This window comes from Rutilus rutilus, assembly GCF_951802725.1.
Source record: "Rutilus rutilus genome assembly, chromosome: 4".
Taxonomy (NCBI): domain Eukaryota; kingdom Metazoa; phylum Chordata; class Actinopteri; order Cypriniformes; family Leuciscidae; genus Rutilus; species Rutilus rutilus.
The window spans coordinates 10872772-10887687 of NC_140212.1; the positions used below are offsets into that span (position 1 = coordinate 10872772).

A 14916-nucleotide genomic window follows, 5' to 3' on the forward strand; every position below is an offset into this window, starting at 1 on the left:
AAAATGATTCTTCATGCTCCCTCCCAACCATTCTTTCACAATCTAAGCCTGATGAATCTTGGCATTGTCATCCTGGAATATGGCCATGATGTGTCTTCCAACAAGGTTGTTTCAGAAATGAAAAGCTACACACTCCATCAATCAGGGTTAGAAGAACTGATGCCAGACATATAATGCTAGAAACATAATAATCACTGAAATAATGATCCAGTCATTGACTCTTAAACATTTGCCTATTTAAATCCAAACAACGATTTTTTTTTTTTTTTTTTTGTATATTTAAAAATCTTCATCGATTTGGCTAAAACACACATTAATTCACTTTACATTGAAAATGGTTCAACGTTTTGTGCAGAAGTTTTTTGGACTTGTTGTTCACCTATTCCCAATAGCCTATAAAGTAAACATCAGTAAAGAGTGACAGTTAAACAGCAGTGGGGGATATTTAAAAAGTGATGCTGCGTCTCAGGTTGGGGGTCTGGTGTCTTTTTTCATTTGTGCAGATGGGACTCTCATGGTAGTTCCACCCCCGCAGTGAGAGATTAAGTGATTGGATGTTATACTCTATTCATCACTCTTCTAATGAGCTCATTGGTCCACAGGTCTGTAGTTAAGTGTGTTTGTAAGAACAACACTTTAGGTAATTGAGCCTTCAGCATCATCAATCAAACGGATGTGCCAAGAACCATTTCAGCTTGGGCTTCTTTTTGTGTTAGCTATGCCAAAGATGGTGGCATGTTACCAGCCACCGGCATGACAACAATAGCCATGAATTTAAATATCAAAAACAAATTGTAACTTGAACTACACCTGTTCCTGCCTTGTAAACTCTGGCTTTTGTGGGATGTAAACAAGGCCTCTGATATTGAGGTTGATAATCGAGATTCATTGTTGCCAGGCAACACATTATTTGCACAGTCCTGAACTGGTCTCTGTAGTTTGGTTAAGGGCTACTCGGTGTACACAAGATTACAGACGGTCTCAACGATGGCTCTTTAAACAAGCACAATGCTATCGTGTGCCAGAGAACATATGTGCAGCATGTTGTGCTGAAATCTATCGTTCTGTACAGAGTCACTGAAAGTGGCTCAAACTGGATTAGGACAAATGTGTGCTTTGTTAGTTAGTTCCCTCTGTAATCAATCTGTTTGGACACTTTCTACAAGCCAGATGTTGCTCCAGCAGCCATGGAGACAATGCTTAGTATGCTAGAGGCAACGTTTGACTGAATTTAAAATGAGAGAAGACTTTGAATACAGCCAGGGTTTCCAATGTGGCAACAAGTACAACAATGAACACCCCCTTCTTCAGCACTGTGCTGTTAATAGCCTTGCATCTGCATGCAAAACCATGCCCCTGGCCAGAAAGGTATCCCAAAGGCAGGAAATACAGGGAATGATTACTGGAAAGGACAAATCCTTTTACCTTTAGCTCAAGGCACTGAACCATTCGAGTAAGGCTAATTTTGCTTGTGAGCTTTGAATCCAATGCACAAAATGAAGATGCATCAACCCCTCACTGAGCAGTGACAAACCATAACCTATTCATGCAAAGCACAATGAAATGTATAAAAAGCCGCATATTTAAAAGCTATAATGTCTTATTAAAGTGCAGAGAAAGAATTTTGATTCTGGGCATTAATACATTCATGCAAAACTCTGACATATAGTAAATAATGAGAAAACAGTGTGCATGTGAAAATCAGTCATTTATAGCACAATTACATTTTGTAGCATAAGTCTGTTTGAGTCACTGCCTCTCATCTTATATATGTATCATATTTGATTCACTGCTGCCATGAATAGCCAAAGCTGATGATTTTCAGAGGCGTTTCTGAGCTTTTCTTTAAGAATCCACCAGATGGCTGTAAAAATAAACCCTGCTAAATATGTGCAGTGTGGGTGACTATATGACAGCGGAGCTGACAAAAATATGCTCCATTGCCTCAGGCAAATTTCTTTGGGAGACGGATCTGTAATGTACACAGAGAGAGAAAGGAACACAATGTGAACGAGTACAGAATGTGAGCGTGCTTTTGTACATGTCAGTGTTGAGATTTTATCCTGTAAGCTAGAATTATATGGTCACGAGATGACAGATATATTTTTCATATTTCAGCTACTGACATTTTTTTTCTTTATTTTCACTTGCATTACATTTTCATTTACACTCTTCATGGTATTATAAATAGCTTACCTTTTGAACAAGAATAATACTGAAAGCATTATATTTAATGGTAATTCATGTGTGTAGGGAAGTGGGTTGAGGTAATTCCATACAAACAGTACTGCAGTCTCTGTCTAAGACTAATTTCAAAGGTACATCCTGTCTTTTCATGCGAACGCATGTTTATATTTGCTCAGTCTGCATGGGCTGGGAGTCTGCATGCAAATATAGTCTAACATGTGAACATGACTCATTTATTACATAACTATCCACCATTTTTTTTGAGTCTCTCATCAGTCAAGCTGTGTGTCAGGAGTGTTGATTTGCAAGACAGCTCTCCAGTCCCAGTATCTATTGATTTTTTTTTTCCATTGATGTGAGGGGATGACAACAGATCGGATCACTAAACACCACACAGGCTCATTTCATATATCTGACTGTATTATTAACCAGATGGCAATGGTACTTCAGCCATCTGTGCTTTTGTTTTGGCCAAAAATCCTAATTGGCCAAAAGGAGTTTGTAGGCCCTGAGATACCTGCCACCTGTTTTGAGCTTTATGCAAATAGAGTGAATATAAACTGGTACCTGACTGAAATGGGTTTGATGTTTGTGGGTAATTTATTATATAGTAATATGGAGTACTCTAATGAGTTTGGGGATTAATTAATTGATGTACATCTGGTGAGTCTTTCAATAACTGATGAGAGGTGTCAATAAAAGGATACTGTAGCTCTGTTCCAAATCTAGTGAGATATCTTGCTGTCTTCTGTCTATAAAGACAGCTGCCTTGTAAACTGTTTATAAATGCTTTATATAGGCACCATCCACATGTGTCACACTACTTAACTCCTGACAATTGATTTCAATAGAGTTTGATTTCAGGATGTTGCTAAGCTAACGGCACAATACCCTAATAAGATTAATAATAAGCTCATAAAAATACTGTTTAAGATAATCTAGTTTAAAATATACTTTATTTTAATGTTGATATCAATCAATTTTTCTTTTGCCCTCGTCCACTATCTTGTATTATTTTGTCTCAATGCATTCACTTGGTTTTGGAACAAAGCAAGAGTGTACAGAACTGAGGATGTGCTTTTCATAGTCTTTTGTTAAGTGATGGAACATGATGGAAACCATAAAAACTCTCAGGTGTGTGTGGGTGCTTTTAAAAAGCTCTCAGGAGTATACTATCTGTCCCCAGGACTGGATATTATTATGAGGTGTTTTGTCTGCAGAGTTCATTACTGTTACATCAGAGCAGGTGAGGTTATGCTTTAATTAGTCACCAGGGGGAACATATACTTGTATCTTTGGTTCATTCAGGCTTTTAGCAGACAGCTTTTGTGTTTCTTTTTTTCTTTTCATTTTATCATGATGACTAGTACAGAAAAGTGCTTATATGGTGAACCTGGGTATTTTGTGGTATGTCTGTAAGGCAGAAACTTATATAAGCACATTACTGTTCTCCGATTTTAGGTTGACAGAGAGACTTACTGTATGCGCAATGCAAATCAAACCTGACATAAATTAAGCTCGACTTATATGTATAAAAGCAAGCTGATTAACACATACTGTGTTGGCTGATGGTGTGAGAACCATCTATCCATGTTTGCTGCATATTTATCCACATATTCAGAGGGTTTTTACTGCATCCATGTGCCTCAGTGCCAAGCGGAGAAAGCTGAGTCTGGAATCACCACACATTCCCAGAGCACCATTCTAATGCCTGGATGCTCCAGTAGTTATAAAAGCAAAGCAAGCTAAATATAGACCAAGGCTTGCATCCTCCCCCTAAGCTGATGGCGTAAGTACAACAAGACTTCATGGTACTGAGCAAGGGACTACCATTTTATCAATCCATTATCATATCTGTAGTCTGTGATTCAGACGGCCTGCCCACAATCTGTTTGCTAACCATCTGATGCATATTGCTCACAAAACAAGGAAGTAGCCTACTCTGTCAGCCTGGACATTTCTGATCTGATTGGCTGGCTTTACACAACTTCCGGGAGCAAGGGGGCACAGTATTTTTAGTCTACCTGAAATAAAGTCATGTTTACAAGGTACTGGACTGATACAAGGAGAGCTTTTAAGGATGAAATAATCACTGGATTTGCCAAACGTTTGCCAGGTTAGTGACATCAAATAATTGAAAAAAGGTTTCTGTGTGGCACTTAGTAACTTAACTAAACATCCATGAGCAGAACTGTATATTCTGCTTTTTTACTGAGTTATGTCTGTGAAATAGTTTTTTATTTAATTTTTTTTGTATTTTTTGGTATTTTTTGGCATGGGTATATCGATATTTTCCCAAATTTGTTCAAGGGTTTTCTGTTTCTGGATTGCTATACCTTTATTTATTCCATTAATTATTTATTCATTTGTATTTTTATTTTCATGGATGTCTGTTGGTATATTTCAGATAAACTTGCCCCTAAGTGACACCTAAAAACATAAGGAATTTTAGTTGGTCATTTGCATGTCAGTCAGACAGTGTCTAAAAGAACTCAACTGCAAATAACACCTATGATTGCATTGCTATCACACTTCTGCAGGTCCTTTCACAGCTTTTAGTCTTGAGTGCCATGCCTCGGTGATTGGGTTCTTTGTCTCAGCAAATGGGTTCTGTCAGCCCTTTGATTTCTCACTATCAGAAACTACAAGACAATGATGTGCGAGTTATAACACAACCCCAAGATCAGCCCTTCTTACGCTCCCCACATAAAATGACCCAATGCTGTGATCAATGGCCCAATTCCTTACATAGTGCTTATTGATGTTTCCCAGTAACCGCAGTGACAAATGCCATTATAGCCATCCCAGCATACTCTGCTGACCACAGCCTGACATGTGACACTACATTAGCTTGCTTCCTTGGGGGATGGACAAGGGAGATGATTGTGGCTTGTATTTACTTTGCATTTTACTTTTTTACTGAGTATGCTGCACCTTGCGTTCTTGTTTGTTTTAGAGACTGGAAGTTAAGTCAGATTTGATAGTAAATTCTCTAAAATGATGAAACTGAGATGATATTATCATTTTATGTTTAAATACTCAACCTGAAACTGACAGTATCTTCAAACATTCAGAGTTAGGGGTGCATAATCATTATCAAAATCATATCTTTTGGGATATCAGATATACCACTATCTAAAGACTGGATGATCTACATTGTGTTGAAACTCCAAAAACACGTCAATCAGAGAAATAAGATCAATCATTGCTATTGTGCTTTATTAATGTATAACTTGTTAAAGACTCTTCTGATAATGCAGATTCAATCACATCACATAACCTAATCACTGTAGAATGTGCTTTGATGTAGGCCGCATATGAACGCATATTTAATGATTCACCCTCGGCTTTAGTGGACATAGTTTTTGTGTAGAACATAATATATTCTAATGTTTACATGGCTCCTGTTTGGGAACTAAATGTACAGTACAAATGGAGGCTGTAATGTTTCTGTACTCACTCCACCCTCTAGTGGATAGTAATTTCATTTGTCATGCCAAAATAACACGTGCTGATAGTGTAAAAGGAAATTAAACATTTAAAATGTTATATGCATTTATATACGAACACAAAACATTCTCTAATGTCAACAGGAAAGACAAAAAAAAAAAAAAAACTAAACCTAATGATTAGGTATAAGTGAAAGTTTTATTCCAAGGGGCAATTCCTTGTTATTCCGAGGGGCAAAAAAGAATGAAACAGCTCTTTTCATGCAATTAATTACCACACACCCATGTAAAAATGTTCACATGAAATCAAGAAAGGCTACACTTTCATTTATTGACAACTCTCTGTAAAATACATACCCTTTTTTTAGCCCTTTCAAACTCAAAATGAAATTTAAAATATTGAAATTGTTTGCTTTTACTGTGTATAATGCGACCAGGATTGAAAAATACTATCTCATGAAATATAGCCTATGCATTTATAAACAAATTCTGTGGCATCAAGTGAGTTGGTGGACCTGGGAATATGGCAAGCCATTTTAGGATGTAGGCCTATTTTTAAGTTTTTAATTTATTAGTAGACTTGCCAATTTTGTAACTTTTTTTTAACAAATAACAGAAATATATACTATAAAAGATTTGAGTAATTACAACTAACTAAAAATAAGTACTAGTATTTAATGGACAGCTAATAATAGAATGAATAAGTAATAATGGAATAGTGAATAGATCTGCCTAATATCACAATTGGAGTCCTTACTAGTACCACATTAATGGTTACTGGTGACTTTGTAATAAAGGGTGTAGTTCAATAACCAAAACCAGCAAGTACAATTAATTGTGCACGACTGGCGTGCAAATCACAGTACTGTGTTCGTTCACTAGCGCGCTCCTTAAGTGTGGTAAGATTTGCTCGAGCCACTCCCATCGCTTTACCGATGAGAAAATGTGTGACCCATTTGAATTATAGCGATAATTTACTTTTAAAAAATGCTATGGAAAAAGGCAAATATCTAAAACAGTCCTGACGAGAAAGAGGAGAAAACATTTACTAGAATGTATCAAGCTTTATTGTAGTTACAGTTAGGCTACTGTGCTAAATTTTGTTTGGTAAAACTTGTACAATTTATAACATAACATAATTAATAACAACGGTATGTTATGTTATAAATGTGTTGCTGTTTTTCATAACAAATGCTATATAGTGGTATATAATGCTATATAAAGTTCAAACCAAATAAATGCTCTTGTTTGTACATTAATAGACATTAGCCACTGTTGCATTAATAGATAGCCTAGATACTATTCATATAGACAATAAATGTAAATACGGCTTGCCGCACGGGGAGGGGAGAGAAAAGAAGGTGGAGGCGAACGAGGGTGATAGATAAGTCCAGACAACACCCTAAACCGGTTTAAAGTATATTTCTAGTTACTCTTACTGTATGTGTGTGAGAGAATGCCACGGTCTGCGCAGAATTTCCTAGGCCCAAAAGTGCGGAGCTGTAGCGAGCAATGCGTGCGTCTTTGTTTGTTTTGCACGTTTCCAAGCGATGATAACGCGAATTCGGTTAGCGTTTGAGGAAGCAGCCCCTAGAGTTGGCTTGCTCAGGTCTGGATGTATCTGATTGGAGTAGCAGCAGTCAGAGTGGGTGATCACAGGGAGGAGGGGAGAGACTCAGAAGTGGCTTTTCTGCGTGTGTGTGTGATTCTCCAGCGGCCATGTTAACCAAGAAACCCTGCGCTGCCGCTGCTGCTACTGCTGTCTACCCGACTGGTAAGGAACCCAATTCCCGGATCTAAGAGGGCGACGCCGGGCACGTTAATTCTCCGGATTGGATTTTGGAGATGGATTATTTATCCGATTTAAATGCTCCATAACGCTTGTAAGGCTCGCAGCGTTTCGTTTCATTGCTCGTGGTGACTACAGGGTTGAGTACAGTAGCTATAATCCCCGGAAACACCATTAAAAAAACGGCTGTTTTTGCATTCAGTAAATTGTTCCTGTTGCTATAGTGACTATATTTAGAAACCAAGCGCTTTGGATTAATGGCTCTTAGATTTATTGGGGGTTTATAAAAGGTTTTTGTTGTGCTAATGTTGGTTTTCGTTTGTTAAAATGGTGTAAATATTCTGGTTCACTTTAAATTTCTTAATTGATTTATACATCTGATAAATCGATAGGCTAAGTTACATGTAACGGGGCTACAGTTTTCGTTTTCTGGACGAACTAACATTAGCCTTTTATGATCTCTTTTGCCTTTTAAAAATACTGACAGGTTAAAGCAATTGTGTAAAAAAAAAAAAAAAAAATTCGAATAACGTTACATGTTTGCTAATTTCCACAGGCAAAGGGGGTGAGATTTGCCAGCTACAGTCTTCCCCCGGACTGGGCATCGGGGGTCCCCGGGCTGTAGCGGGGACTGAAGCCACATCACCCGTCACACTACCACCACTCAGGAACAGCAACTCTCTCACGGTAAAATTAACCTTCTTGCTTGCACTTTCCACAATGCATGCCTCCTGAGTCCTCCTTTGTTCTCATAATCTGAGTTTTGCTATAAAGTTAGCATATATTGTGGCTAGTGCATGGTTTGAGTTTTAAAAACCAAGGGTTTTCAAACTTATTAATGGCATATAGGCTACCACATATGATAATTCCCTTCCTACAATAAAGCCTGCTATTTATCTTTATGTAGAAAGATGACATTATAATATTTTCAAAGTTAAGTAAATAATTGGTGTTTATATTGTAAAATGTACTAAATCCAATTGCTAATTATTAAAATATTTACTTTGTATTAGTTTACTGTGTGTATTTTCTACACTTTTAGATTAATATTAGAGGTAAATGTACCTGAAGAAACCATTTTCAGTCTAATTTGAATTGAGTTAGTGCTTTTTACAATAAATGTTTCACTACAGTTTTAGAAAGAATAGTTCCTTACAAATTACACTGAGCGAGAAAAAGGTTACAGTTAACACATTAGCTTTAACAGCCTTTAAAAAAAAAAAATGTATTAAAATATTTTTTTCTCTCTTTCTCTTTAAAAATTTCTGCGGATCCCCCTATAGGGTGCTCTCTTGCGGCCTTCCGAGGGCCTCCCAAACCCCAGTTTGAAAACCCCTTTTTTTTATAGCATTTGTTATTAAGAGTCCACGATTCATACAGAATGCAAACCTGTTACTGGATTTTGACTGAGTATTTTTTTATGCACATCATTGCTTGTACAGTAAGTGACTTTGTAAATGCAGCTAGTGGAGTTCAAAATAATCAGATTGTATGTCAATTTTTTGAGTTGTTACATTAGGAATGCATGACAAAAAGGGTCTTCTCTGAGTCTTATATGGATACAGAATTACAATGTTATGATTAGACAGTGCACTGTATTTGGAAGGTATGCATTTTTTAAGAGACAGTAGCAAGAAGACTCTGACAGTAGTTTAAAGATGTTGGAAACCAAAGTGCAAGATTTAAACCCATGTTTTGATAAATTCATTTGATATTAATTTTGAAGAAAGGCATGGAATATAAGTTTAAACTGAAAAAATATTCAGATATGAGCAGTTGTAATGATCAGTGGCTCTCTAGAGTCATTGGTTGATGTATTGTGTGGAGATGTTGCCATTGGTGGGGGATGGGAAATTCTCAGGCCATCAGTGTGACGCCAACAGGCACAGCTGAAATCTGTCATCTAGTGAATTTCCTTATGTAAAGCTATACATCTAAAATCTTAATCCACTCAGCCTTCACGGCATGATGTAGGACTAAAAAACATGATATTTTAGCGAGAAATTTGTCAATTTGCTAAAACACATGCAATGCACGACAATGAAATGCTGCTCAGTAATTAGTTTATTAGTATGTTTAAAGAATTGCAGTTTATGTAAATGTATTTGACATCACTGAATTAAATAAAATAACTGGATCAATGCCATTTATGATTAAGTAGCTGTGAGTTCTTTATTTAGCTGTCATTCTATTGGGGTAAATATAGACAGAGACTCGCATGGTAGGCACATTTGTACGTGTGAATAGTCTTACAAAACAGAATTCCTGCCACATGTAATGAATCAAATCTCAGCATTGTATTTGTAAATCTAGCTAGTCAATCAACATATATATTTCAAGACATTTAATTGCTAAGCCAAGATGGAAATTGTCTTATTTCAGTGAATAAAAAATAAATAAAATACAAATATGCTTAATGATTGAATGAGAACTTTTTCAGGTTTCTGCAGATCCAATTATAATTATAACATAATAAGCTTATTGGGAATTATAACTTCCATCTTGCTCTCGCTTATTACTTACATGGTGATTAGTTGTCATGATGAGCTATGATTTGATGATGCTTAAGTTAACAGTAATAACAGTAATGATTTCGTTGGGCTCATTCCTACTTAGTTATGTAACAGATTACGTCAACAAATTAGAGCTGATTGTGTATACATATACGATCTTAAAAATAATTTCTGATGTGCTTTTCAAATGTCAAATTCACAGTCAAGTTATGTATGGCAATTAGTAGGACATTTAGGGACACACTGTGTAGGATTAGCTTTGAAGCTAATAAGAAGGTTGCTTCCAATTATATGCCGAAAGTTTTAGATCGGCCAGCCACTCATGTAAGAAGACATTCTAGTTTTCAAGTTTTATAGTAATTACAAGGACGGCAATACTTATTCTGTCTTTATTTTTCTGTATGTTAAAATATCTGTCCAGTTAGATTTGAGTCTCATACCTTTTAGATAAATTAACATCATTAAGGGCAGTTGAATCACACCCTTTTAGCACTCCTCTTAAGCCGTATATGTATTTTGCAGAGTAGTGAGCATTAGAATGATTGCCATGCTCACTACATTTCCTAGACCAAATGTGCCTTTTGTTCGGCTCCAGTTGTGTCCTCTACAGCTGCCAGCAAGCATGCATTTTCTACGACCCCCCACCTGTTCAGATCCTGTTTGAATTACCCAGCAGGGCGACCAAGTACAACAAAAGGTTGAAATTGAAGCTTTATTCAGATTAATTTTTAGTTCCAGAGGCTAATTTTAAATCTTATTAATCTCTTGTGTATGATGCATGAGCTCAATAGTCAGTCAGTGTGATACATTTTTCCTGTAGAAACTAGGCTATATACTCTTTATGATGGCTGGTAAATTATCAAGAATGTCCTGCCTAAGCTAATACTTAAATCTATGCTTAATATCATAAGCTTATTTAAAACAGTGTGCGATGTATTTTGTGACACTAAATATTGGTTTACTGATTTAAGATTAGATATTGGTTACATTTATATTTATATTTGAATGATACAGTTTTCTAAACTAGAAGCCTGTCATTAAACAGGACATCATTGTCACTGTTTTAGTTTTGCGTGAGACAGGGCCAAAGCAAAGTTTTTAGAGCAGATTGTATGAGAGCCTTTGGATTTAGAGTTCAAGCTGGGTATTTATTTTTATCTTCAGTCAGAGGTGTAAAAACATCAGTACTTGCCATCTGGGTATTGGAGATAGGTTGAGATAAAAAGGATATGTAAATATCAGAAGTCTTGCAATGCCCTGATATGCTTTTACACTTGGAAATTATCACTCTCTCTGCATGTGAATACGGAAAGGCTGAGATTAGACAATAAAGCACAGTTAAGTGGATCATGAGTATCATTCAAAACACAAAAATAAACACTAGTCCATTAAAACTACCTGGCTGAAATAACAGGACAACAGTCATGTCAAGGGGAGTAATGTTCAAATGTGTAAGAGTTTATATTTTGTATAAAATGAGAAGGTTGCTGCAAACATCTGACTGAAGCAACAGGATGTCCTTGTAAAAACAAGATTCAGAGGTAATCACATTATCAAGGAAGTAAGCATCTTGCAGGGCAGGAGATTCAGGAAAGCAGGAAATTCATGTTTAATGAGCTTAAATAAACAACAACAAAAAAATCTTCCAAGTCTCCCATAGCTGAATTCCACATGCTAAAAACGAGATATTGTCTAACATCAAATAGCATTTAAATGGAAAGGTTGAGAAATTACACTACACGCATTGAACACCAAATCTCTTAGATCAGTTATTTAACATACTGAAGTAAATTATACAAACCAGCAGGACCCGTCATGTGTCGGAAGTCAATGCATAACAAGGGATACACATAAGTGCCCAGTCTGTTTTTATTCTGCAATTTTTGTCAATCAAGCTGTTCTTTTCCCTCTATGGATTATGTCCTGATCTCTGGTCTTTAGTATAGGAAGCTTCATTTCTATTGATCCACCAACAATAGACAAGGAGGATTTTGTTGTACTTTGTCCAAACTTTGCAAAGCACAAGAATTAAGTCAATTAATAATGCATGCAAATAAATTTTTTCGAGCCTGTTGTAGAGAATCATGGAAAAACTTCTTCCAGGATTGACATGGTTGGAATGGCTTGGATATTCAAGCCATTATATGGCTGCCTCTTTTATGCCAAATCTAAATGTGTATATATTATCAGCCGTGTGTCCTTAATTTATTTGGGAAACAATCCTGAAATAATGCCTCTTGCTTTTGTTTTTACCTTGTCCAGGCTGGAGGCAATAAGCATACAATGACTGACCATCTGCACGTTGGGAATCACCAGCAGATCCACGTCCAACAGCTGTTTGAGGAGAACAGCAACAAAAGGACAGTGTTGACGGCACAACCCAACGGGTTGACACCCGTTGGTAGAGCAGGTCTGGCCATGCCGGAGAAGCAGCAAGAAAGCAGCCAGTGTCGACAAGGCAGCTCAACTTCCATCAAATCAACTGAAAGCAAACCTAAGCCAGCACCTTTGACTCCTGAGCAGGCCATGAAACAGTACATGTCAAAGCTTTCAGTGTTTGAACACCAAGAAATCTTCAGCTACCCTGAGGTCTATTTTATAGGTCCAAATGCGAAGAAAAGACAAGGTGTAGTTGGAGGGTCTAACAATGGAGGTTATGACGATGATCAGGGCTCCTACATTCATGTGCCCCATGACCATATATCATATAGATATGAGGTACTAAAGGTTATTGGTAAAGGCAGTTTTGGCCAGGTGGTGAAGGCCTATGACCACAAGAACCACCAGCAGGTGGCCCTGAAAATGGTGCGTAACGAAAAGCGATTCCATCGCCAAGCAGCTGAGGAAATTCGCATTCTGGAACATTTGCGCAAGCAGGATAAGGACTCCACCATGAATGTCATCCACATGCTGGAGAACTTTACATTCCGCAACCATATCTGCATGACGTTTGAGTTGCTCAGCATGAACCTCTATGAGCTCATCAAGAAAAACAAGTTTCAGGGCTTTAGTTTGCCACTAGTGCGCAAGTTTGCACACTCCATCTTACAGTGTCTGGACTCCCTGCACAAGAACAGAATTATTCACTGCGACCTCAAACCTGAGAATATCCTTCTGAAGCAGCAGGGGCGCAGTGGGATAAAAGTCATCGACTTCGGCTCAAGCTGTTATGAGCATCAACGGGTCTACACTTACATCCAGTCACGCTTCTACAGGGCCCCAGAGGTCATTCTGGGTGCTCGATATGGGATGCCAATTGATATGTGGAGCTTAGGTTGTATCTTAGCGGAATTACTTACAGGGTACCCTCTCCTGCCTGGAGAAGATGAAGGGGACCAACTAGCATGTGTCATAGAGCTGTTGGGTATGCCCTCCCAGAAGCTACTGGATTCATCCAAGAGAGCAAAAAATTTTATCAGTTCGAAGGGATATCCCCGTTATTGCACAGTCACAACCTTACCTGATGGCTCAGTGGGGTTGAATGGAGGAAGGTCACGTAGGGGCAAACTCAGAGGTCCACCAGGCAGCAGGGACTGGGTGACAGCACTCAAAGGCTGTGATGACCCCCTCTTCTTGGACTTTCTAAAACAGTGTCTAGAGTGGGACCCGTCCCTGCGTATGACCCCTAGTCAGGCCCTCCGCCACCCATGGCTCAGAAGACGCTTGCCAAAACCTCCCACTGGGGAGAAAACCACCGTAAAGCGGATCACTGAGGGTACTGGTGCTATAACTTCAATCTCCAAATTACCTCCCCCTTCTGGCTCAGCCACAAAGTTAAGGACTAACATGGCACAAATGACTGATGCCAATGGGAATATACAACAAAGGACAGTGTTGCCAAAATTAGTCAGCTGAACACTACTTTTTTTTCTTTTAAATGATGATATTGGAAAGCTGAGCATTCAGAAGCGTGGGTTTTTTTTAGGAATGAGAGTCATTAATGCATATACACCATTAATGAACTGCTTCGTAGCACCTTTAGTTGGATTTTTTCTAGGAAAGCTCAAATGGCCAAGAAAGGGGGAACAACACTTTAAAGTTTTTATCTCAGGACTTTGCTGAATGCTGCTTTGAAGGAGCAGTCTGGTTCTACAATCTGGTCTATAATAACAAAAAAGTCCCACTTTGGTTTGATACCTACATATTGTAGCATAAAAAAGTAAATGGCCGTGCCACAATGAAGTAATGGTTCATTGTTTTTATGTGCTTCTGAAAATTTAATCACTACCCTCAGATCCTGTCAGATAAATAGTGAGTTAAAGGTTAAAAATGCATTTACTAAAAGCTATTCAATCCGAGACCTGTTGCATTGCAGCCTAATGCTGTCAATATCAAGACAAGAGAATTTTATAAAACACTCTAAGAGACTATGTAAGAGAAACAGATACAATGGAGAGTGGATGTTGCAGACTGTAATGAGGTAGTAAAAGGAATCAATGTTTACATGATAGACTTGGTATGTGCCTATAAATCTCTTGACATTCCTTAAAGACATTAAATGAGGAAAAAAGAGAGTGTCTAGATTGATGGCAAGTTTAAAGGAATTTACGCGGCTAAATGGAGACGATACTCAGCAGTACTTGACACTCATGTAATTATAAGCTATTCGCTGGAAGAGTTGCTTTTGACAGTGTACTGTCCTGGAAGGAAAAAAAAAACTTTGGTGCTTTACCTTTTTTATTTATGATGATTTTTATATCTTGAAACGTAAAGCTTACGGAACAAAACAGTGTTGTGTATTCAGTTGAGTGAAGACTTAGTTTGCAGATTAGGGTCAAGAATGTTCTTTTTTTTGGTCTTGTCTCTAAAATGAATGCTTTTTTTGCTGTGATTAGGACTAAGAATTTAAGAATAGGAAAGCAGAACATTGCATTTACTTTAATGCAAGCAAGTAATCATGCATGATACATATTTTAGATGGACAAGGTTATGGCGGAGTATGTCACGATTCAAGTCTCGAAACAAATCTATAACCACA

General features: G+C 37.6%; 1 protein-coding gene across 2 annotated transcripts; it reads left to right on the top strand.

Annotated features, from left to right (window-relative positions):
- Positions 1 to 6988: 6988 nt before the first annotated feature.
- dyrk2 (dual-specificity tyrosine-(Y)-phosphorylation regulated kinase 2) lies at positions 6989 to 14652 on the top strand. Of its 2 annotated transcripts, none has more exons than XM_084406952.1 (3): positions 6989 to 7410; positions 7982 to 8112; positions 12201 to 14652. In XM_084406952.1, exons 1-3 carry the CDS (start codon positions 7356 to 7358, stop codon positions 13791 to 13793), a joined length of 1779 nt encoding a protein of 592 aa, XP_084263078.1. In that variant the 5' UTR covers positions 6989 to 7355; the 3' UTR covers positions 13794 to 14652. The 2 variants fall into 2 exon arrangements, with proteins under 2 accessions (XP_084263078.1, XP_084263079.1); XM_084406953.1 differs by having other exon boundaries at positions 7352 to 7519.
- Positions 14653 to 14916: the final 264 nt, after the last annotated feature.

What these genes read in the sequence shown, in the direction of transcription:
- dyrk2 (XM_084406952.1), top strand. Translation starts at nt 7,356, where the DNA reads ATGTTAACCAAGAAACCCTGCGCTGCCGCTGCTGCTACTGCTGTCTAC. An exon ending in TACTGCTGTCTACCCGACTG is followed by an intron (nt 7,411 to 7,981) that starts GTAAGGAACCCA and finishes TAATTTCCACAG; the next exon opens with GCAAAGGGGGTGAGATTTGC. An exon ending in GGAACAGCAACTCTCTCACG is followed by an intron (nt 8,113 to 12,200) that starts GTAAAATTAACC and finishes TACCTTGTCCAG; the next exon opens with GCTGGAGGCAATAAGCATAC.